Source organism: Mastigoproctus giganteus, chromosome 1, assembly GCF_048544385.1.
Source record: "Mastigoproctus giganteus isolate SK-2022 chromosome 1, ASM4854438v1, whole genome shotgun sequence".
NCBI classification, from domain to species: Eukaryota; Metazoa; Arthropoda; class Arachnida; order Uropygi; family Thelyphonidae; genus Mastigoproctus; species Mastigoproctus giganteus.
Genome location: NC_143575.1, coordinates 240,858,245 through 240,883,893, shown reverse-complemented (window position 1 = coordinate 240,883,893; position 25,649 = coordinate 240,858,245). Strand labels below are relative to the sequence as shown.

At 40.3% G+C, this 25,649-nt stretch overlaps 1 protein-coding gene across 1 annotated transcript in view; it reads right to left on the bottom strand.

The window, feature by feature from the left end:
- Positions 1 to 23,795, bottom strand: part of LOC150091696 (very long chain fatty acid elongase 1-like) — a 38,753-nt gene extending 14,958 nt beyond the window's left edge. The window contains exons 1-5 of the mRNA XM_090385231.1: positions 23,705 to 23,795; positions 9,284 to 9,345; positions 8,073 to 8,263; positions 2,881 to 2,964; positions 2,477 to 2,533 (exon numbers count right to left, since the gene is read on the bottom strand). Coding sequence (XP_090241357.1) covers positions 2,477 to 2,533; positions 2,881 to 2,964; positions 8,073 to 8,263; positions 9,284 to 9,338 — 387 coding nt within the window. The 5' untranslated portion in view covers positions 9,339 to 9,345; positions 23,705 to 23,795. The remainder of the gene's footprint in view (positions 1 to 2,476; positions 2,534 to 2,880; positions 2,965 to 8,072; positions 8,264 to 9,283; positions 9,346 to 23,704) is intronic.
- Between the last annotated feature and the right edge of the window lie 1,854 nt (positions 23,796 to 25,649).

The following is a 25,649-nucleotide window of genomic DNA, read 5'->3' as shown; positions in this document are numbered from 1 at the left end:
TTGTAGGACTTTATGACCACCAAGACGCCATAGGGTTCGATGATCATCTCCAGGGAGCAATCAATTAGCAACATCCTGAACGAACGTTATATTTCAAAAGCATGCCCTCCCAGCAACTCCAAGACAGGTCCGCACGTGTCAGAAAACAATGTATATGCATCACAAAGCCAGGAGCAACCCCCCCCCGCCCCTTCACCTTGGAAGAAGTCAAGGCTACAGCCGCCTTAAGTATAAATGAAAATGCCCAGGACTGGACCTGTTGGAGCCCGAAGTTATTAAAAAGACCGTGGGATAAGTCCCAGAGTTGCTCTTAAATCTATTCACCTGCTGCCTCTATACAGCAAATTTGAAACTTATTGTTTAAAACCCTGCTAAACCACCCGCCAGAGCTGTTGGAATCCTATGGTCCAATCGCACTCCTTCCAGTAGTGGGTAAGCTATACGAACGACTACTTCACAAGAGCACCACTATGAAAATGCAAACCTTACATCTGAAAACCAATTTGGGTTCAAGCCTGGACACCCCCACGATCGACACCTTGCAAAATCTCCTCACAGTTGTACTTCAGAGAGACTACTTCTTAGTCATTTCAGTGGATTTTGTCGGAGCGTTCGACTCACTCCGGTGGACGAGCGTCCTGGTCAGATTCCAAAAAGCGAATATTCCTAAGAATCGCTACGATACCGTAAAAACATACCTCTCTGATCGATATATGGTAGGCAATGCCACATATCAGAAAATCAAGTCTACAGAGGCTGCTCGCAGGGCCTGATCCTGGGACCCTTACTTTGGAACATTGTGATAGATGACTTCCTCTGCATTGATCTGGGGCACAAATCCCAAGCCTATGCCGACGATTTCATCAACACCGTGGTTGTTAACTCCAGGAAGCGGCTTGAGACCCTTGCCAATAATGCCCTTCAAATTCTCCGGAACTGGGCAAAACAAAACAACTTGTAGATCTCTCCAACAAACACTAATTCAATACTCCTGAAAGGCAAACGAAACATCGCTCTATCACCTCAGATGAAAACAGAAGGGATCACCGTCAAGCTCTCAACACAAATGGAATACTCTGGAATCATCTTGGACTACAACCTCTCATTCCAGCCAAGCGTCAAGTACCTCAGGACAAAAACGTTGTGATGGTTTCAGGGTCTCGTTCCGCGAGGCCTAAACAGGCATACCCTGTCATTATTTTACAGGGTGATCTTCCTCTCAATTATAGCAGATAGCTCCTGCATCTGGTATCACAGATACATACAGCCTCTCACAGGAAAATTCTGGATACAATCCAAAGGTCCATCCTACTGACCACTACTCGTGCCTGCTGAACGGTAAGCACCCACGCGCTCCAGATCCTGGCAGGTGCTCTAACACTCGACCTGGAAATTGTCCATCCGATTTGCTTTTCCACCTATCCAAAGTAGCATTACGCACCCTCCTGGACTTTACAGCCAACTAGGCAATTGGACGAAAAGCAGAAAAGAAACGCCTGCTCATTCAACTAAGGGTGAGATCACGCTCAAATTCATATCAAAGATCGAAAGAATCTTTCTCAAACCTCCCCTATAGTTTACAACTGACTAACTGAGACCCTGAGACCGACACCTCAGACAGATTAATTCCTTGGCTGAGTTAGTCGGTCTCAGGCATAGATAGAAAGGTTTTTTTTCCCAGAGACTGGGGTTTTTCCGTCTAGCAAAACAGATAAATCGACCAGAGAACACGCGCAATTTACAGACGCAATACATATATGGGTATATGAAAGACATTTCCGGGCGACCCTAATGCAATTGTTTGTTTGTTTGTTTCTAGGACTTCGTGACTTACTGATTGCGACCGCATACGACATCTCTTCTCACCGGACATCGATACATGAAAGCAAAATTAACAACGTTTGGAATTATCTACGACCCATTATTTGCCTGCGGGGCGTTGGAAAGCTGGTACCATCTAATGTACGAATGCCCTCTGTATGAGGACCTCCGCATCCTGATAACTACAAACATCTACCTGCAGAGGAATGGAATCAAGAGTCACATCTACTGGACAGCGTAGAAGAGATTGCATTTACCAACTTTCCACAAAATCTCTTCGCCAGAAGACGAACTAGTCCTGACATTCACCGAAGAGGTACTCAACTGCATCAACAACTACCGGCTCATAAATGACGAGAACCAACCGGACAATGAAGAACTACCAAACAGAAACTACTACAAAACGGAAATGACTACTTGAAGAGTTGACTCATGTTAACATGAGTCAACGCCTATTGGCGACCATATCAGACTCACTTGTCCGGTATACAATACTCTTTTAATATTGTATACGTATACGCTTTGCATCATTTACAATAAAATTAGGAAGGCATTGGCAGACTGCTCTTGTCATCATATAAAAAGGAAGCATTTTGTTTTAATTCAGTAAAACAGAAGAAACTATCAAAATTTAATTGAAATTGAGAATACTTACTGTATCAGTGAATTCTATTATCTTCGAAATGAAGAATATCCATGCCAGAATATATCCCTATGAAACAGAAATATTTATAAAAAAGTTAAAACGTTTTATGCATAAAAAAGTTAACTGGCATACATGTGGTACACACAAGTATTCCAGTCTTGAAAAATACAATACAGCAATGCAAATATAAAGAATACTTCGCATTGATGAAAAAAGAACTGAGAGAGAGAAATTTTAATAACATTATTAAAGTTTAACATTATGAATATTAACTAAGTGCATGCACTTCTTTGCACCTTACTCTACTAAGAACTGTCATGCGTAGGATGAATTTTAATTGAATAATCTTGTATTTATGCATCGAAAATATCAACGTTTTCTCTCTTTAATAATATCTTACATTAATAACTTACTCTTTCATCTCCAAAGGGATGCTTTTTATCGGGTGCAGCGCACGTCCATTCTTCTAAGGGGTGGGGGAAAATTGCAAGTATACTCTATAGAAATGAAATAAAACAGAACAGATGAGAATTTATATGATTATTGCTTTAAAATCAGAAAAAGATTTAGAGAAGAAAGTGATAGGAATTTTAGATTGTTATCAATATTTGCTAATATCTTCAGGAGGATTACAGTCTGCAAGTTGTTCGGGATGAGTTAGTGTTGCAAACTTGAACACCAATGAAAAATGTCCGAATAATTTGAAGTATTGATTAAGTCATCAAATGAAAACATTGCTGGGATTTCAGAGACATGGTATCAGTCAGATATAAGGGATGCATAATTTGAATATGGGGAGTCCAATGTATACAGGAAGGACAGACAGGACAGGAGGAGGTTATGCTCTTACTTAAGAAGCAAATAAAATATAAGGGAGTGCATCCAGTTAACATGGATGGCCAGTGCAATGATGAGTCAGTTTGGTGTGATGGAAGCACTTGGAAAACAAAATTGAGAAGAGGATTGTGTCATAGGCCTAATGATGGTGATGAGTACAACGAACAACTGTATAGAGAAATAGAGTGGGCCAGCAATCAGAATGTCTCATAATGAGGGATTTTCATCATGATGACTGGAACAGGATGACTTATTCTTAATGATTCAACTTTTCTTTGAAGGATGACCTCCTTCAAAGAGTTGAAGGCGATTTTATCTATTCGAAATTAGAGGAGTACTTCTGCGAACCTTACGAGTACCAGAAGATTAATGGGTTACAGAAGACTGGTTTCTTCTATTGCTGACAAAAACATTACTGCCAAATATTAAGTCAAAAGTTACTTGTTTCTTAAGATGTGGTCGTAGAGTTACAAATGTTAGTTTTCTGCAGATATTACTTTGCCAGTGAAGATGTAAATCAATACAATATGCACTGAAAGTTAAACTGATATGAACTGGCATTCTTAGAATTTAGTTTTCTCTTCTTCGCAGCTAATATTTGTCAGTTTGTTTTGATACAAAGACTGATCTCGCTTTCTGTTTCTTATGCATGCTTTATGTTCACTGTAAATAGGGAGGAAAGTCATTTTAAATTCTCTAGCGGAATCATCATTCCTAAATTTCCATAATTTCCTCCTTCAGTTTGAGTTAGAAGGCTTTATTTAGCTCTAATATTGTTACGCAAAATAGCCTTGTGATTTTCTTAGTTACTGGAAAAATAACTTATTCTTATGAGGAATGGCTTACAAGGTTCTCTGGAAGACCTATTGCTGCTAGGCAGTTATGTAGGGTCTTTGGCACCATACCGGTGTTTGACACGATGATCGGGATGGTCGATACCTCTTGCATATGCCACATCTCTTTGACTTCATGTCTCAGGTACGTGTACTTCCTAATTTTTTCCTCATGGGTTTTCTGGACATTGCTAGTGTTGGGCACGGCTATGTCAATCAGGTAGGTTGCCTTTTCCATCTTGTCCACAAGGGTTATATCCGGTCTGTTCTGCGGGATGGTCTTATCCGTTATTATGGCGCGGTCCCAGTACAGCTTGTGGGTTCTTGTCTGTAGTACTACCTGGGGTTCGTACCTGTAGTATGGTACACTTTCTTTGGTCAACTGGTATTTCCTCAATAGCTTCTGATGTATTATCTTGGCTCCCTGGTCGTGTCTATGAGCGTACTCAGTCTGAGTGATCGCCTTGCACCCCGCAGTGATGTGTTGGATCGTGTCTGAGGAGAGGTAGCATCGTCGACATGCGTCATCTGACATTCCGGGCTATTTTGCCATATATTTTCTATAGTTTCTGGTGTTGATTACCTGGTTTTGGATGGCCAGCATGAATCCTTCAGTCTCGGGGAAGAGCGTCCCGCTTGTGAGCCATGCATTGGAAGCAATGTTATCGATGTGATCTTGATGGAGGTCATTGTAGTGTCTGCCATGGATTGTCTTCTTTGCCCTTCTTTCTATCTTCGTTTCTGTGTACCGTTTGGGCGGGAGGGGGTTTGCTCGCTTAGGTTGAGTGGGGCATACCACTTATCTATTTTCTTTATGGCCTGGTGGAGTTATGCTGTGATAGTTAACCTTCAGGTTAACTATCACAGCGATAGTTAACCTTCAGGTTAACTATCGCTGTTTTCTGTTGCTATATCAGGTCTATCAGGCCCCTTCCTCCCTCTTTCCGAGGTATTGTTATTCTCTCCACTGCTGACTTCGGGCGGTGTTGGCGATTTTTGGTCATCATTGTCCTTGTCTTTCGCATGATATCTTCTAGCTCGGTGTTAATCCAGTCTATGACCCCTGATGTGTATGTTATTACTGGAGCTGCATAGGTGTTTATGGCTTTAACCGTGTTCCCTCCATTCAATTTTGCTTTCAGCAGGTTTCTTAGTCTCTGATGATATTTTTCGGTCAGGCGCTCTTGATTTCCTTTTGTTCCAACTGCTCAGCCTGCATCATCCCTAGGTATTTGTAGGTCTCTCCTTCTGTCATAGCTTCGATCTCTTTACCGGTCAGCAGCTGGTGGTTTCGGGCAACTAATTTTCCCTGGTGCAGTGTGTGGGTCTTGCATTTTTCTTCTTCTTCTTCTTTTTCTTATTATTAGTATTAAAATAAGTTTATTTCCCAAGAAACCTTGGGTCAACCCGGGACTGCTCTGTGCCAGAATGGTGTGAATATTTACAGAGTAAGGTGCGAGGGACACATGTACAATAAACAAGAGTACATGCGTGCTCGACCCGAGACAATTACAGGATAAAATATATAGTTGTATCGAGACAAAACAAAGTCTTTGTCAAATACAAACTTCTTTAACTTTCCTATTAGGCGAGTTAAAAAAAAAACCCAGTCATGTCCAGGAGCAGGTGAGTATCATAGATTCATTATCTGGTAGCAGTCCTTGAGGATTTCCTGTAAAGCTTGTCTTCACAGTTCTGTGAAGACAAGCTTTACAAGAAATCAGGGTGGATCCTAAATTTATTGAAAATCTGAAGACAATTGGCTGGAAACATGTTCCTCAGGGAATCAATGCTTGACAGCGTAAGACGCAGAGACACAGGAGTCGGGGTGCTCCTGACCTCTTGCCCTCCTCGGGCCCAAGATTAATGGATACCAATGGAGCATCAATTCACTCCGTTAGAAGCCATACAAGCATGAGGACATTTTTTGTCACGATGATATGTCTCCAGGGAGTGGTGTCCAGATTTGCTTGTAGGAGCGATCTGGAGATAGTTAGGGGTGGCCTACCACCCTGTTCATCAATCCAAGCAACCAGTACTCTAAACTGAGATACTTGTGAAGGTATGAGGCAGGAGCAGATGACCAAATTTCTGATACATAGAGAGGGATCGGCGTAATACACCTCAGGATGTGCCGAACAAGCAGCGCTGGCTGATGCACACCAACAAGCTCCTGACGCGCTGCCCAAAGACCCGGGTACGTCTTCTGTCTCATCCTGATAAAGTGAGCCTGAACGGTGAAACCAACATTCCAGGTGAGGCCAAAGTCAGCATGGGAGGTCACGTTTTGCACCGGCTCCCCACTAACAAAGATTTGGATATCATTTTTGACTCTCTTTTTGGTTATCGGCAGTTGCGCTGATTTGGAAAGATCAGAGTAGCCCAATTGTGCCAAAATAATTTTACAAGCTCAATATCTGCCTAAAAGCATGTTGGTTGATATCATGAATCTGATGATTATGATCTTAGTTCATGTAGAACTTTAGATCGTTGGCGTAAGAGACAAAGTTAGGATTCTGAAGATTCTGAACTACGAAAGGCACAAAACTGCTGCAAACAGGATAGCTGATAGCTCGCTTCCTTGAAGGATGCCTCTTGAGACGTCAATAGTTATCTGGAAGTCGTTGTGGGTCACAGGCAGGTGTCTAGGAAGTAAAATTGACTTCAAAAATTGAAGTAAGGTATCTACCAGGCCGAAGTAGTGACATCAATCTGTGATTTGCTGTTAAGGGTCCGCTGAATTCTGAAGAGGGTATCAAGAAGATTGTTAGTTGTCGATCTCCTGTGCAGAACCGTATGTAGGCACTCGAGACTGTGTCCAAAGCAATGTTGGGCAATTGCGGGCTGAATTACTTTTTCAAAAATTTTGAGTAAAGAACAACAGATGGAGATTGGTCGCAGGTCTTTAAGAGATTTGGGTTTCTTGATCTTTTAAATGGGCTTAACATGATAAGTTCTCCAAATTGACGGAACTATTCCATATTATAGGATTTGTCTGAAAAGGTGAAGGAGAAAGTCAACTATATATGGGCTGCAAATTTTGATAATAAAGAGTGGGAAACCATTCGGACCAACAATGGCTTTGTTCGGTAGTTTATTAATGACATCAATTAGGGTCTCTCTAGTTATTTCGATGTCGCTGAAGTGTGTCCTAGGTAACCAGTCCTTCTGTGAGTGAGAGGAATCAGAATCAGGAAAATCTGCCTGCAGAAAGCTGAACTCTGTCCATTCCTGGACATGTTTTTTGGTCAATGGCTAGATGATGATGATGCGAAAGGATCCTTCTACTCCCCCTTCAGCCTATCCAGAACAGCTTGGTTAAGGACTTGCCTTTTCTTTTTCAAGAAGCAAGCTCTTTCTTTCTGCGATTATATCCTCGTGGGTGCCACTGCGGATTATATCCGCAGTGGCCCCACGAGGATCCACAAAATGAATAAATGGAGCAATATTCTCATTGGGGAATGAAAGGACGAGAAAATGTTCCTATCCTGCATAATTAGTGCATTTTAGTGCAAGAATTAATCGAAACTTCATTTCTTTTTGAAGTTAGATATTTCATTCATTATAAAAGATTGATAGGTGATTTCGGTGTCCTTCCGAGCACGTGCGTGCTATATTCCCGTGAATTTATTATTTGAGAAAATAACACAGGCCATCTTGCCTAACATCGTGAAGTTAACTCAAACTGAACGAAGAAATGAGGAAAATGTAGGAACAGTGATCCTGCTGGTGAAAGTGGAATGGCCGTGTACTTCTTTTACCTTAAACAAAATGCGTAAATAACATACTCAAGGTGACATCTTTTCTTGGGATTAACAAATTATTATAACTTTTAACAAACCATTGAATTGAAAAATAGAAAAAAAAAAATACAATGTTTTCATTCGTCTAGCAATAACTACAAGTCTGTTGTTATGGTTAAAATCAAAACTTACTTCCAAAGTCATAGCCGCGCTGAGGATTACCATAAAGATGTTGTAAATCGTCATCTGCAGCCTTAGTTCGAAAGCACACTTGTTTTTCATAACCATTGGACCAAAAAACTTGGACAGCAGCACATAGCATACTGCGATGATGCCAATAACACTTGCATTATGCATCAAAGGATATGATTTCATCTTTTCATCTGAAAAGACAAAAAATAGAGGACTACTCAGAAGATTCCCAGAAAAGGATGGTAGAACTTGTTACCTTTATATAGTAAGCACCACTTTACCAAAGGTTTTCGGACACCTTTCTAATCTTGCGAAAGAAACATAAGCAGCAGGTTTACACTTGTAAACCTGTCCCATCCCTTAAATCTCATTAACTTATATACATATATGTCTTTTGTAAAATTAGGAAGGTGTGCCATAACGTTAATGCAGAGTTATCGACTTCCGTAGTGTCCACGCTCTGGGACTCCTGTGGATATAAGCATCTGCATATTCCAGCAGGATAATACTCAATTCTGTACAGCAAGCATTGTGTAGATGTTCAGCAAATAGCTATTTTGTTTTGTTTTGGTACTTGCACTGGGGCAACTAATAGCAGTATATCTTGATAAAATTGCAGCCGTTCTGTGGTCGGTTTGTTTGTTTATCAGGATGAATAAATCGAAGTGTTACCCCCATCCCGAAAGGTGGGATTGTTTCACCAATTGGCAGGTTTCAGCCTCATTTTTCTCCAAAAGATCTTTACGTTTGCTTTGTCTCATGTGTCTTTATACAATGGCAATACCTTCGACAACCTAACTGGACATCATTTCTAACTGGACTTCATTCGATCGACTTACGAACGAAATTGACAATGTTCAGGAAAGCGCGCATGAAGAATGGTTGTCACAACATGTTGCAACATGGTCCAACGTTTTTTGACATGATTACAGTGGATTGAGTGTTGAAATTTAATCGTAAAACCGCGGATTTCTGAAATATAATATATCAGAAATATTTTTAAATAACTGATATGAGTTAGAAATTGAATTCAAGTAATGCATATGTTGCCGACGAAGTATAGAAATAGGTAATCGTATCTAATGAGTGGATTCTACACTTTTTCTGTAACATATTCGTTAGCACGCATTATCTGTCTAATATATTTAAAAGACATATGGTATGCAATGAATGAATTACACATTTTACCAGAAGGTTTAGTAACACGTTACCTGGTAATCCGAATATCAAATCCAGATGGGTTGCTGTACTGAGCGAATCCTCCATATTCGTTCTAAACAAGAATAAAAGTCAGTGATCAAGTGGAAGATATTTACAGGTAATTATTAATAACTGCGTTTATTAAATTACGAATAATTCAAAAATTGCAAAAATTAAACTGCACTTTGAGGACTATATAATAATAATAATATTCTTTAATAAGTTAAATGGTATACATTTGTGATTCTATGACGGATAACCAGAGGAATCTTACAAAAACGTTAACTATACATGTGACCAAGCACATAAATACAAGTTCAGCTACAAAATTACCATTAGAAACAAAATATGAGAGTATAAAAATAATCGTAATTAAAACACGCAAGACTACAAATAAAGCATGGCATAAAATTATATCAGCATACTAGGACCGGCACTTGCACACCTGTCCTTTGCATACAGTAAGATAGCCCAAGATGTCATCTGGACATGAGGTTTCAATAGACCATAGGTCAATGTCTATGTTCAGCGAGTTGAGAGTGTCCAAAGTCACATTTGGGAAGTGTCTCTTGAAACTTTGTAATCTCTGTAGCCTTGAACTCAAAAAGGGTGTATAACGAAGGTGTCTTCCTGGCAGACGCCAACCAACCGTGTTCCAGATGTTCAAGTAATCATGCTTCGATGAACACAGATGAAAGATCTGGTGAGACCACAAGTCGGCCCATTTCAGCACCCAGAATTCTAGACCCCATACTTTCTTGAGGCTGGTGGGAGGTGCGGCAGACAAATTTCCACAGCATAGGAGAGAACGCTAGAGAAGTACTGTTTCGAGGTATTTCCTCATTATTTGTTTATCACGTACTCAAAGTTCATATTTGAGATTAAAATGGGTATACCATTTTAGCTGAGTTACGATCGATACAAATCTGTATACCATTTTAGTGTTTTATTAGTAAAAGCAATTTGGGGAGTTTTTGAAGTACTCAGTTGGAGGCCGATGGATTTGAAGAAAAGCAAAGGGTTAAGAAGAATGGATTTATAACTTTAAGGTCATCTGCATAACAGAAGAAAACATACAAACCATATAAACTATCCGTTCACATGTCTGTTTCACAGTGATGTCACTGGTGCCCTTAGCAGCAAAGAAAAAATTCTAAACCCTTTTGGGTAAGCTCGTCCATTCTTCATTCAAAACAGCGACAAATCTTGCTATAGATGTGCAAAGCGGTTCCAATTTATCTATAGGCAGTCTATACGATTAAAACCTGCTATTACAACGTTTGTAGATTCAACTGCGTGTTTCAACTACAGAAAGGATAGACTGGATAGGAAGGGAGGAGGGGTTATACTATTAGTTAAGAAATACATAAAATCCAAGGAAGCGAAGCCAGTCGACATCGCTGGACAGTGCAGTGTCGAGTCAGTTTGGTGTGACATAAGCATTGGGAGATCAAAATTGAGAGTAGGAGTGTGCTATAGGCCTAATGACTCTGATGAGTATAATAAGATACTGTTCGGAGAAATAGAGTGGGGCAGTAAATCAGAGAGTCTTATAATGGGAGATTTTAATTTCCCAGATATTGACTGGAATTTGGGGGCTGGTCACTCACACACTAGCAAGGCTTTTGTGGATTTATTGGATGATTGTTTTCTACATCAGCATGTTCGGGAGGCAACTAGAGGGAGTAATACTCTTGATTTGATTATCAGCAGTGATTCTTCATGCATTAAGAATCTGCAGGTAAATGAACCACTAGGTGGCAGTGATCACAGTGTGCTGAAGTGGGATTTACTCAAAGAGGTAACTACCATTAGGGGTAAAGGGAAGGGTTAATGCTTTCGTAAAGGCGACTACGATGGACTGAGACAGTATTTAAATTCTATACAGTGGGACCAACTGATGATGTTACCAACAGCAAATTCAAAATGGGAAGCATTCAAAGAACTTATCTTGGAAGCTACTAGGCTTTACATACCAACTAAGAAATATTGTTCAAGGTTTAGGCCAAAATGGATGTCAGATGAACTGATGAGGCATATGGCAGAGAAGAAACATGCATGGGATACATACAAATTAACACATGACACAGAAGCCTATGATAGATACAAGTTGGTCTGTAACCAAGTTACAAAGGAGGTTAGGCAGGCGAAGGCAGATTACGAGAAATCTTTGGCAAGGGATGCAAAGAAAAACAGCAAAGAGTTCTTTACTTATGTAAACTCTAGAAGGAAGGGGATGAATCAGATTGGTCCACTTGATATTGATGGGTCAACTGCTGATGATCCTGCTCAGGTAGCTAACAAACTAAATGAATATTTTGCATCCACATTCACACATGAGGAGTTATTTAGCGAGGGGAAAGCCAGAGGTGTATTCAACTCTAGTAGTAAGCTAGAGAATCTTGTAATAACTGAGAGTAAAGTGGAGAAGAAATTGTTGAAGATAAACACAAGGAAGGCACCCGGGGTGGATGGGATCTATCCAGTTATATTAAAGGAGGCAGCAAAGGAATTAAGCAAACCCTTAGCCATAATTATTAGAGCTTCCTTGGACTCAGGGGAGGTACCCACAGACTGGAGATGTGCAAATGTGACCCGAATTCACAAAGGAGGATCAAAGGCTGACACAAGTAATTATAGACCTGTGAGCTTAACTTCTGTTCCAGGAAAATTAATGGAGGCACTAGTTAAAGAAGCACTGCAGGATCATTTAGACAAGACTTCAGCTATAGCTCGGACACAGCATGGTTTTGTTAAGGGGAAGTCTTGCCTGACCAATTTGATTGGATACTATGATGCAGTCACAAACTGAATGCAGGGAATAACTTTGATATTATATACTTGGATCTTACAAAAGGCTTTTGATACTGTTGCACATGGAAGACTGCTGCACAAATTGGAGCAGTGTGACATTGGAGGTAAATTAATGCTGTGGATAAAGGGGTGGCTGAGGGGGGAGAAGACAGAGAGTGGTAATCAATGGACACTGCTCGTCGTGGACTAATGTTATTAGTGGAATCCCTCAGGGTTCAGTATTGGATCCATTATTGTTTTCTGTATTTATAAATGATATTGATGATGGTATATCAAGCTTAATGTCCAAGTTCGCAGACGATACAAAGGTTGGCAGGGTTGTCAAGGACACTACTGACACTATGCTGCTGCTACAACAGGATCTGGATAGGTTGAGCAGATGGGCCGAGAGGTGGCAAATGAAGTTTAACATTGACAAATGTAAAGTACTACACATGGGAAACAGCAACCCCAGAGCAACGTATCAACTCTGTGGTACTACACTGACAGTGGTAGAGAATGAAAAGGACCTGGGTGTGGTTGTGCAGGCAGATATGAAGTTCTCTGAGCAGTGCAGACGGGCTGCAAGAGTAGCTCATGGTGTATTGTCAATGATATGTAGGAATTTTGCTAGCAGGGATAAGGAGGTGATTATTCCCTTGTATAAGGCAATGGTTAGGCCACATCTTGAGTACTGTATACAGGTCTGGAGGCCTCATTTCAAGAAGGATGTAGAGCTGCTGGAACGAGTACAGAGAAGGGCAACAAGATTAGTGAATGGAACAAAGGGGTGCTCTTACGAAGAAAGGCTTAAGTTTTGCAAATTACAGTGTCTGGGGACTAGGCACCGGCGAGGTGATCTGATAGAGGTGTATAAAGCCTTGAATGGTTTGAGCATGCTCAATGCTGATGGGATTCTTCCTCTCGCTCAGAAAAATCACCTGAGAGGGCATAAATTCAAATTGAGGAAAGACAGATGTAGGACGGCTAAGGCCGCCGTAGCCTAGTGGTCAGGCGCGCGGTTGCATAAGTACACGTGCCTTGAGTGACCGGGGTTCAAGCCCGTGACTACTGAATACGGTGTTGTTTCTTGTATTCTGTCTATCTTGTGAACTCCTCTGCTCTGATCATTTGGTCGTCCCGGAGTATAAACAGAAAATTTATTTATTTATTTATAGACGTGCGGAAATTTGCCTTTACCCAGCGGGTGGTTGGTTGGTGGAACAGACTTCCATCCCTTGTCGTGGAAGTTGATAGCCTAAATAAGTTTAAGGCTCAGCTGGACAGGTATTTTGAACGAACAGAGGGGTGAAGTGGAAGTGGTTTTTTTTTTTTTTTTTTTTTTTTTTTGGCTGATGCTGCATAAGCTTGCTTTCTTGCATCAAATGCCTCTACTAATGCTAATGCTAATGCTAACATTCTAGAACAGCAATGACGGTATGGAATGGATCGTTTTTCTATTAAACCAAAGATAGGTAAATACCAAAGAAATGACCGTCGTAGAGAACATGCAATTTTCTAAAATGTCAAAACGTTGGTAATCGTCGTTCCCAGTAAAATCACCGAAGGTCTCAAGCCAGACCATGAGAAATGCTCTCTTGCCATAACTCCAGCTTTTTCGAAATTCATTTTTGGTACATTACAATCTGGTAGCAGACATTCTCCAGGCATCCTTTGGTACTTTTATTCCCTCGTCTATTCGGCACTGTCAGGAATCTTACTACGACTGAAAGTTGCACTAAACTTAAAAATTTAGTGAAGAATTACAAAGAAAAAGACTAGGAAACAATTAATATTCCCACAAATTCTGTATAGAACGTTGTTTAAGACGGCTAAAATAGCATTTGAAAGGACTCGAAAAAGATTGACAAAGTAGTGCAGAAAGGATGATTTAATTCCTGTTAGTTAATTGATGTATGCATGTATAAAATTGTATGTGGTAACGTATTTTTTTAGCTCTTGATGGATATAAGGGTACCACTATCCTAGATAAATTTCTGTACAGGAGTTTGTTGATGAATAATAATAAATGGGAGCGATTAGCCCAATGTGATAATGACCACAAATGTGATGAATCCCAATTCGAATCTCGCTGCGAAAAAAAGAAGGGAAAATCGTGAAAGCCGCTTCATCGGGCGTGCCTTCTCCAAGATATAAGTGATGGCTAATGCAAAGAGTGGCAAAGTATGTAGTCTCTCGCAACAGCAACCACTCACCGCTGGATGCAAAACTCCAAAACAAATCAGGACCATCCTCCATAGCAGGATGAAGATAAGAAGTAGAAATATTCAACATAGTGCATCTAGAGTGGAGCGGGATAAAGTCAATCGCATTCAGGCCTTGGGCAGGGGCTCGGTTCGAAAAGTCAGAGAGACTGACTACTGAAGAAGACAGTGGAACAAATGGCGCTGACCCCCGTATGTCTACACAAAGGAAGAGCAAGACCATCCAGCCCAACCAAATGGAAATGCTTCTTAGAAATTGCGCCAGTGATCACCCAAGAGTGAAAAAGAAGCCAACGCATAAAGTTGAGCATCGAAATGAATACCTCGTTCATGCGAGAATACTACGAAGTAACGAAGCAAGAGATATGCCACCTGGCCCCAGAAACAAACTGGCACATCACATCACTGGTGATCACCCAGTCTCCATAAGAACCGAGCACCAATAGATGTCGCAGGCAATACTTATATGGAACTCCAAAAAGCCGCGAGATCCTGAACACCTGTGTGATAATCAGAGAGTTCCACGCCTAACCCATTAGTACAAAAAATAGATAAGAATAATAATAATGACTGTGAAGGTTATCTGTTTACTTACTTAGAACCCGTTTATAAATGCGCAGTTTTAACACTTAGGCCTAATTTATTTGAATATTTAAACAAGTTTCTGGACGACAAGTGGTAGTTTTTTTTTATCATTCAAGATTAATGTGGCGAACCAGTCTGATGTTGGAAAACCAACCTGAAAAATTCTGATTTCGTGAGCTTCTGTATTGATTTAATTCAGCTCTCGTAATATAAATAAGAAAAATAGCAAAAAATGGCTTTTTATCGTTTTCTCTGGAAGCAATTCAAGTTGGTACAAGCTCTTTTGGTTTTTGCCAATAATTCAGAAAGGTGTCTGATATTTTAGAAGGGGATATTCTGCATGTCTACAGGTTAGTTCGTGGTGGTAGAAGATAATTCATGGGATCCAGCAGTCCCAGATATCACGTTGACATTGTAAAGAAGTCGGATATTGGGCCCAATTATTATATTTTTGGAATAAAGGTCAAGTCTTTTAGAAACAAAAGGAAAAGTATAAGTACAGTTTCATAAGGAATGAAACTGTATTTATAATTCGTAGCTCCAAATTCTCTTTATGATTCTTAGTCTGAGAGAAAGAAGACTGCAGAGTGAACAGCATAGCTACATGGGTCCCTGAGAGTTCGGTGTTGCGGTCGCTCATCATTCCATTTTTCCTTATTGACAATGACGATATTGTAGACCATTTAACTTCGTATTAAGGTTATCGGAGCAGAGACACTCATAAACTAATGCATAATGTCTGTAAATTACGTGCATTCTCTAGTCGGTTTGCCTGTTAATGTATCAAAGAGTACAGGATTCTTGGAGAAAATTCAGGGTATATTCGCCTCAGGTCGACTAATTCAGCCACAGTATGAAAACTTTCTCGAGTCATTAACTGGATTCAAGCCCAATTTTCTGTCCTTCCATCTTGTTGGAGAACTATCATTGTATCCCTGTTCGATTAAAGAATGATAATGAATATCATCACTCTGTAATCGAACATTTCAATAGAAAACGTTTGCCATGATGGAAATGCCACCTGAACATTTAAATGCAAAGTGCTCATTCTGTTCATCAACTGGGTCATTAATGATTTTTCGGGTCCATCACGTACATTACCCTCCAACACGTATTCTGATTCACGTCGATTTTATATTTACGTCACTGCCACTCACTTTAATAGCGTGTTGGATTCCTTTTGGCAGTTGTCACACACTCCACCTTCCTAGCATAGCTTTCCACCAATGAACCACTTTCGTGGATACAGTCCTCCATCCTTCTGTCTAAACAGTGACCAGTTCTGCTAAAGATGTGGAACCGTTTCGGTCTGATCCTCACCCGAAGTTCCAGTTCATTCCACAGATGTTCTTTAGGATTAGAATCAACCCTCTGCATTGGCCACATTCCAACTTTTGTACATTCATTTTTATGAATCATTCTCGAACAAAAACGGTGCTATGGCATGGGTCATTATTCTTTTGAAACAAACAAGGGTCATCTGTGCAAAGAAATGGACCTGAGGAAATGTTACGGTAAACATCGCCATTCATGGTTCTTAGTACAGTCCCAAAATCCCAAGCCATACCATGAAAAATTGCCCCACATCACAACCTCACCTCCACCTTCCCCCCGAACTTCAGCATTAGCGCAATGCAGTTTGGCAGCAGACATTCTCGGAATCCTTCACATTTACACTCGTCCATCTGATCGGAGTAGAGTGTAGAGAGATTTGTCACTCCACAGAATCGTTTTTTAACTTCTTTATTGAGCAATTGGTTGCACCATTGAAAACTGTATTGCTGATATCTATGCGTACGCATGGGTATGCACACACCAGAAAGTGACCTCTGTGAATTATGAGAAATCAGAATAGTTTTCCTTGCTACCGAAGAGAATATACGACCAAGCGTGGGAGCCCCTGATCTATTTAAGTAATTAATCCTCTCTGGAATGTGTCGGTTGAGTATGCGCTCATCTCCAAAACTTAGATCAAGGCCGAAGCTGTATTAGTCACTGACTTTAGATGTTTTAATTAACTGAAAAGTAAATTCTAATACCACCTCCCTGTTCTGGAGTGGATTCTCTTAAAAATAAACTCTTTTTTTTGATTCACTGTCCTTATTATATATTATGTTTGTCTTGCTTGTTATTTATTTCTAAACAGCGACATCTTACATTTGGTTAGTTTAGGTTATGATTACAATACTATTTTGAATTATTATGCGTACAAAAATATAATTTAAATATGTCTGATTGGCAAAGTCGCATTGAGTTCTGATATGGAAGGGTTTTCTCCATTTGATCAATCTTCTACGGCTAGTGTGCTTTGTTAGTAGCGACTTTGACACAACCCTTGTCTCTGAATGTTAACCTTGTGTTGTTCTTAAAAGTTAAACTTCAGAAACTGGTCTTTTGACCTCCCTATCTGATTTTTGTAATGCAGACTCAGACTTTTCGCCTGAACATCAAATCAAAGAAAACAACAAGCATGGACTTGATCTTCGATCAAAACAGTCTTGCTTTCTTTAAAAAGGAGAAGAGGGAGTTTTCCACTGCATTCTTTGACGCTTGGTTTGTGGATAATACCGAAAGACCCAGGATTCATCTCATGCTTTCACTGAATACAAAAATTTAATAACAATTCTTTGCTCTAAATTACGATTACTAATTTTTCCTCCGAAGCGTTGAAACATTTCCTTAAAGACGCACAGATCAATCAAAACTTAACCGATTTCAACGAAACAAAAACTGATCTGTAAAGATAAAAACAAGCTACAGAACGTTAAGAATATTGTTGACATGGCGTTGGTAAGCAACGATTCTCGTTTCATTTTAGCCGCACCTTGTATGGTGCTATAAATCCTCTTTCCTAACTCTAAGCTTGATAGCCTTGCTAAATTATCTGAAATTAAGCAACTTATGTTAGTTATGCTATAGCCAATGTCAGTTCTTGAGGCACCAGATATAACGTTACACAAAAAAATCCCTAACTCCTTGCTGACTCACTACCTCACCATCTTGCATTGTCAAGTATTCCGAACACGTCTCAACTTTTCAGCGTCACCTACGAAGCTAGCCTTCTGAGAATTTGGAGCTATGTGGGATGAATACCGCGCTTTTAAGAGGAGTACATCAACGCCATCCATCACAGTTAAAGGACTGCTTGGCAATCGTTTGTCCTCTCCAGTTCTGATTCTAATTCCTGGGGATTAGAATTCATTAATTCATGACTCAGTAGAAATAAAATTCATCCTCCTGAAATCTATCAATCTATACAAAATAATAATAATGGAGAAGTTCTCTCCTGGACTTCTGCCATCAATTTCATGTTAGATGCTTTATTACCGACGGATGATCCCAGTAGTCTTCCTGAATATCAGAACTTTAGGAATAATAAATAAGTTTATGTGTGCTCAGTCACCATCACAGCTCTCATACAGTCAGAAGTCGAAGCTGTGGCTTTTAAAATCGGGAATAAAAGCTATCCTGCTTTAGGTGCCTTAGAAGGCAATTTTAATAAAAATGAACAAATTCTTTTCCTCCGTCCTGGTAGTTCTGTTCAAAAGGTCCTTAACTGATCTCTTTTTTCCACAGCATTTTGAAAACTAACACTGCTGCCACTTTATTAGGTACACTTACCTAGTAGTGTGTTGAGCCTCCTTTAGCCTTCAAAGCAGACTGAATTCGTCTAGGCATGAATTGAACAAGATGCTGAAAATGTTGTGCAGGAATGGAGTTCCGTGCAGCCATGAGTGTGTTACGCAGTCCCTTGAGATTCGACGGAGGTGTAGGCCTGCAGCGAACAGCCCTTTCCAGCTCATCCCAAAAATGCTCAGTAGGATTGAGATCCTGGGGACTGAGCGGGCCACTGCAGCAAAGAAAAGTCATTGTCATGTTCCTAGAACCATTCCATAGTGATTCGGACTTTGGGCACCGGCGCATTATCCTGCTGGAAGTAACCATCTGACTGAGGATAAACTGTCAACAGGAACGGATGCACTTGGTCAGCAACGATGTTTAGGTACGATGTGGCATTCAGACGTGAATCTATGGGTATCAATGGACCCAACGTGTGCCAAGAAAACATTCCCCACACCATAACACTGCCCCCACCACCTTGAAAATTAGTCGTCAGATATCACGGGTCCATGGATTCATGGATTCATGAGCCTTTCAGCAACATGATGCACCAGGGACTTCGACTCGTCAGACGAAGCAAATGTTTCCCAATCCTAGATAGTCCAGTGCTGGTGTTGCTGTGCCCACAGGAAGCATGCTCTCTTGTTCTTCATTGATAACAAAGGTACGCGATGTGGCCGTCGGCTTTTGTAGCCCATTCGCGACAAAGTGCGACTAGTGGTCCGTTGCGATATTTTGTTCTGCGCACCAAGGTTGTATTCTGAAGTGATGTGCGACATTGTGGCCCGTCTGTTTACGTGCACAATTCTCGCCATCCTCCTCTGACCTCTCTCATCAACAAGCGATTTTCTTCCACAGGAGTGCCGTTGAGAGGATGTTTTCTGTTCGTTGCACCATTCTGGATACACCCTTGAAACTGTGGTGCGTGAAAAGTTCAGGAGAACTGCCATTACAGAGATGTTTTGTCCAGCACGTCTTGCACTTATTACCATGCCACGGTCGAAGTCCGTTAGATCACTTCTTTTATTGCTACAGTTTTTACGCTTAACTGATACTAGAAAGGTTGTTCTGCTGCCTTTATATCCCCAACTGTGGTCATGTGCCTTGCAACGTTGTAGGACAAACCATTTGTGTGCACAGCAGGGGCGTACCTAATAAAGTGGCACCACACTGATGTCTCCCTTAAAACTAGTCACTAAACCAGGTTCTACCTCTACCGCAAAGGCTTATCATCTAATTGCTTTATTGGAAAACCTAGGTTAAACTTTAGAACATCTTACTGCTGTTCGCTTGGACTATTTTGTACACACCTCTCGTTAATATCACCAGAACAGTTAAGGTTCCGCGCCGGTCGAGGTACTGAAGAAGCTCTGGTTGAACTCCTTTCTCATGTTTCCAATTCCCCAGAGAAATCAACAATACAGTTGATTTCTCTGGGGAATTTGGCTTCCTGTGGTGGGGAAGTTTGTTCTTTCACCTTAAGGCTGCTATCTGTTTCCGCATCTTTAAATCTTACCTTCAGCCAATCTTGTCATCGTTAAGTTCATGTTGTTTCTGTTATTCAGAAAATCTGCTGTTCTGTTTGACCAGGATACCCTCAAAGTTCTCTTCTCAGCCCACTCGTCTGGGGTTTTGTCCTGGACGAGCGGCTGCTTCGCTCTGTTCCCAATACTTCCAAAGTCACTTATGCCGACGATATTACTCATTCGGTTTATGGGAACTCATGTTCCTAACTAGAACTATCTGCTAACAAATTTATGGTTTATTTATGTTTATTAAACTCCATTTCCTGACAACTTCTATATCTCAAAGGTACTCTGTCTAGATTTCAGAAATGATAGATTTTTGCATTTCAGAAATATATATCTTATAAAAACTACAATAAAACACGTTTACCTTGGAACTACAAAATCTGGCTCCTGTATAACCTTTTTCTTTACAGCAGGTTTCCTCAGTCCCTCCAAGGCCTACTTCTCAGATTGCTGCTAATATTAGAATTCTTCCAGCTAAGAAGCATTGTTTTCTTTTACCACCAGACTTTACCTAAGTTCTCAGATTGGCAATGTACGTTCTCTTGAATCAGGACACAGTCATTATTAATTTAAAACAGGACATTTATTACGCATACTCTATTTACAAAGAATATGAAAAATGAACAGAATACTTTCTTTGGAAAATTTTCACCTAATCTTATTAGAATCGCATAATCATGATTATGCGGTTGTAATAAGATTAGTTGTTGCGCGAGTGTCCTCTTCCCTCTTTGGGATTGCTTAGTTCCACTAGTTCATAAGTGCTGCTCCAGTGTCCTCTTCCCTCTTTGGGAAGAGGACACTGGAGCAGCACTTATGAACTAGTGGAACTAAGCAAATTAGTAAACTAATAAAGATTACTGCTTAAAAAATAAGGAAATATTACAAATTAACTAATTTCTCCTTATGTCATTTTAACTGCTTACAGGTAATACGGAGATGAGATGAGGAGGAGGAAAGTTATTCAATGCCAGCAGGAATTTTAATAGCGAACTTTGGATATCAGTGATCCAGCATCACCTGAACTTGATCTAGGTGTATTAATCTATAGTGGAGTTGAGGCAAATCATGGGTGAATGGATCGGTGTTAAGGCAATGGACTCTGACTACTTCTTGCCAAAAAGATGAAAAGGTTGGAAATGAACAGATAAATAGTAAGTACGCAGATGTAAGTGCGGAAGGGATCAAGAAAAAGGGATGAAAGAAGATAAAAGGAAAGAGAGAATTGCAGTATAAATGGAAGAAATATTTCAGAACTAGAAGTTCAGTGGAAAAATACGTAGTCAATCAGGAAACAAATTGGAGCCCAATGCTGATGTTTAAATGCAAGTGTATGAAGATTGGGAGGAAGTAGTCTCTGGGGCTGCTGTACAGAGTACTCAAGACAGATCAGAGCCTATGAACGATTATGTTGATTTTCAGGAATTGACTTCACTAAGGGAAAAATGGTGAATGTGGGACAGGATAGTTCAGTGGGAACCCCTGATACTGGCGAGAGCAAGTCCGAAAGGGCGAAGGAAAAGTAGTTAAAAAAGAAAAATTCAAAAAATTGGAGTACAAACGGAAGGAAGATTCGGAGAATAATGTTCAGTTGAAAAAATTGGGATCAATTACGGAACAATGTTTACGCCTCCTGGGTCAAATAGAAAGTAACAGTACTAATGGCAAATGATGCAAAACAACCTTATAGCATCAGCCAAAATAAATAAAAAAACAGTTCCCCCATCCCTATTCTACAAAAAATTGTCAAGTTCTTTCTTGAATTTATTCACCACATTAACTTCCACAACAACAGAAAGAAGCCTGTTCCAACAATCAACAACCCGCTAGCTGAAGGCACATTTCCGCACATCTACCTTGTGCAATCGTCCTTCCTGAACTTGAATTTATCTTGAATTTATGCCCCCTCATGTGTGTAGTCTCAACAACAACAAGAATGGCATTCGCATTCAACTTACTCAATCCAGTCAAGGCTTCAAACATCTCAATCATCAGATTTCCCCGCAGGTACCTGATCTCAAAAAACGCTTCAATTTGCAGAACCGAAGCCTTTCTAGATAAGAGAGCCCTTTCTTTCCATTCACAAATCCAGTTTCCGTTCTCTGCATCGTTCGAGCAGCTCTATATCCTTCCTAAAGTGAAGCCTCGAGACCTGTATACAGTACTCAAGATGCAGCCCAACCATGGCCTTTTACTATGGAATAATCATCTCTTTATCCCTGCTATAAAAGTTTCTGTATATCATTGACAAAACCCATGATTTGTCCTGGCAGCATGTGTGCATTGTTCAGAGAATTCCATGTCTTGACTGCACAATTATCCCCAGATCTTTTTCAATCTCCACTACCCTGAGTATTGTATCACACAATTGATGTTGGTAACTTCATCAGTTGGTCTCACTGCACACAATTAAAATTTGTCCGAGACCTCTGTATTCACCCTTACGAAACAAAAGCCTTTCCCTTTACCTTTGACAGTAGTTATGTCTTTAATTAAATTCCACATTAGTACTATGATCGCTGCCTCCAAGCGGGTGGCTACCACCTGCAGATTCTTAATGCATGAAGAATCACTGCTGATGACCGGGTCAAGAGTATTGTTTCCTCTTGTAGCCTCTGTAAACATGCTGCTGTAGAAAACAGGCATCCAAGAAATCCAAAAAAGTCTTGTTAGTGTGTATGAACAACCAACGCACAAATTCCAGTCAACATCTGGAAAGTTAAAACGTTATAAGACATCTGGTTTACAACGACATTCAAGTTTATTTACAACGCTCCTAGCATTATTGTACATGCGAGTATATGCACGCGTTCTTACTCTTAGTTACCGTAACACAGCAGGGGTATTTATTTGTTAAATGGTGACTCCCAGGAGTCCTTGAAATCCCTATCGCCTTACTTTCCAGGCCGCTGCATGTAGCAATGCGAGAGTCACTTCCACTTCTGCCTGTGACTACTGTTAATCTATTACTCTGTGAATCCCCCTTAAACTAGCAGTAGTCCAACCCACCCATCAGTGTCTCGATAGCATCAGCAAATATCCTTGCACCCTTTCTATTTAAGTGTATTTCATTCCTGCAGAATAAATCTCTCCTGTTAACAAGCAGAAACCACGCGACAAAAATTCTACTCCAAGTGTCTTGCATGTTCTCTCCAGGGCCGAAATGATTGACAAGGCTCTCATCATATACTCCCTCCTATCCTGTCTGGGCAAAACTGTAGACACTAAAATATTAAATACCGACAAAGATAAGGGTAGTCCTCACCTCCCTCCAGTAGAAGCCTGGATTCGAATGGCATCTCGATGGTAGGAACTATTATCACGTACTCATGTTGGTTGGTCTTGGTGTAGGGTAAGAAAGGTTCTTCTCTGAGAGGCTCGTGTTTTCGTCCAGCAAAGACGCAAACCGATCGAAGAATACACTCTTTGACAAACGAAATACACTGAAGCTACACAGCCTCAATTGCTTTAGTGCTTCTCTCTCTCTCTCTCACACACTGATCACATTTTTAGAGATGATCCTTTACAAATCATCGATGTCAAGAAGATGGTAATTTCAATAATTTTTCGGACAAGCCACTAGTTGACTCATTTTAAAATGAAAAAGAGAATTGCCATGCTATTGGGTTTTAATCTAAAAGCAACGCTTAAAAAGAAATAATGTCTCTTCACTTACCAAAGCGAAATAGTACAAATCCCTCTTACTGCACTAAATACTGTGATTTGTGTGTCTAGTTTTATAATCACTTTTGCTTTTTGAAGACATTTAAGTTAGTTTCGATGTGACGAAATTGACCTTCGCATTAAAAGGTGAAAAAAAAAAAAAAAAAAAACAGAAAAAGCAAGTAGTTCTAACATTGGAGGAATTCGTATTTGACCTTGGCCAAGTTGATAGAAAGGGTTGTAAACGGAATGCAAAATGAGTTTTTTTGTGTTCTCTGTTCTCCATCAGACTATTCTCTCAGTTTCCTCCCTATACAAACTGAGGGAAAAGTATGAAAAATTACTTTCTGTTCAACTTTTCATTCTCTGCAGTGATGAAAATTTGAAACATACAAGGGAGGACAAAATAATAGAAAAGCCTGTATGAAAGTAATAGTTTTTGTAATGGTTATATGACCTATTTATGAACACCCAGTGATGGTTTTTATTTTGTGTCTTTCGGGTAGTAAAAAAAAAAGTAAAGTGCAGCCATTATCAACCCACTGCAGGATGGAAGCCTCCTCAACAATTCATGTTGAGAGTAATGGACCATAATATGCCACGCTGGTCCCGTGCGGGTTGGCAGATCGACCGTATTTAGCAGTCGGGGGTTTGAACCCCGGTCTACCCAAAGAGCGTGTGCTACTTCATCCCGCTCCTGACCACTCGGCTACACAGGCCGTTGTAATGATGCAGCAATCCTCAGGTTGCCCTGGCACCTAAGGGGAAATAAAAGTAAAAAAAAAAAAAAAAAAAAAAAAAGAACTGATTGAATGTGGAGTGGATCTTCAAAAGATGATCTAAGAGCTGCTAAAGATGATCTTCAAGGTGAAAAGGTTTCAACTTTGTAAGGCACCACGCATTGATTTATGATGATTATGTTGAAGCTGACGACAACATTATCGAAGGTGCAGGAGGTGAAGCTGAAGCGGGATTGGCCAATAGAAGTTTTCTTCTAGCAAATTGTTGTAGGATTCACAAAGTATGAAACAGACTCTACTAGATGTTTTTCATTGGCAGGTGACAAGGTGTTTATACGGTCTTGTAGGGATTTCCGTTAGTCACCGTATGAAGGGCAGTGATAGAGCAGGTTGTTCCAGTCCTCCAGTTGCAGACAAAGGCAAGAATCAGTATTACTTATCCTCGTAATCCGAGCAACAGCCGTAGTAAATTTATTGATTTTATATACCAAGTGGTTTACATGGAGAGTAAAGTTGAGTCTGTCATCAATGATCATACCAAGATGTTTTAAGTGCTTGACATATGGTATTTGCTTGTTAGCCGTTTTCAGGATAGAATGACGATGAACATTTAGTTGACCTTTAAAAATCATGAGCGGGGTTTTGGATGAAGAAATTTTAAGTGTGTTGGCAGTTGCCCATTTGAAGAGATCCTTTAAGACCGAGGAGGCTGTATGCTGCCTACATGAGCAATCAGGCAGCAATGGACGTACAGGCAGCATACAATCTGTATGTCCATTGACGACTTCAACAGCAGCCTATTGTGCTGCTTTTGCTAGCGCTGTTGATGGACAAACGATGGAACCATACAGCAGTGCCATACATTACGATCGGGATAAAGACAACTGAATAAAGAAGGTGGAGGGCGCATCCTTTAAAACCCCCCAGTCTTTGTGGGTGAAGCAAGCATAATGATGCAATGTTTGGTATTCTCTTTCATGGACTTTAGATGTGGCATAAAAATTCTATTATCACCTTGGGTAATACCTAAATATTTAATTGATTGAACGTTGTTTCTGAATAATTCATGTTCTATTGACACGTCAAGACGTACTTTGTGAAGTAGGATTTTCTTTTATCTCTAAAAATTTCCAGTTCATATTCTCCGGCCCAAACAGATAGGGCATTCTGGATTACACTTGCTCTGTTCTCAATAGCTGCACGAGTAGGATCCTCCAC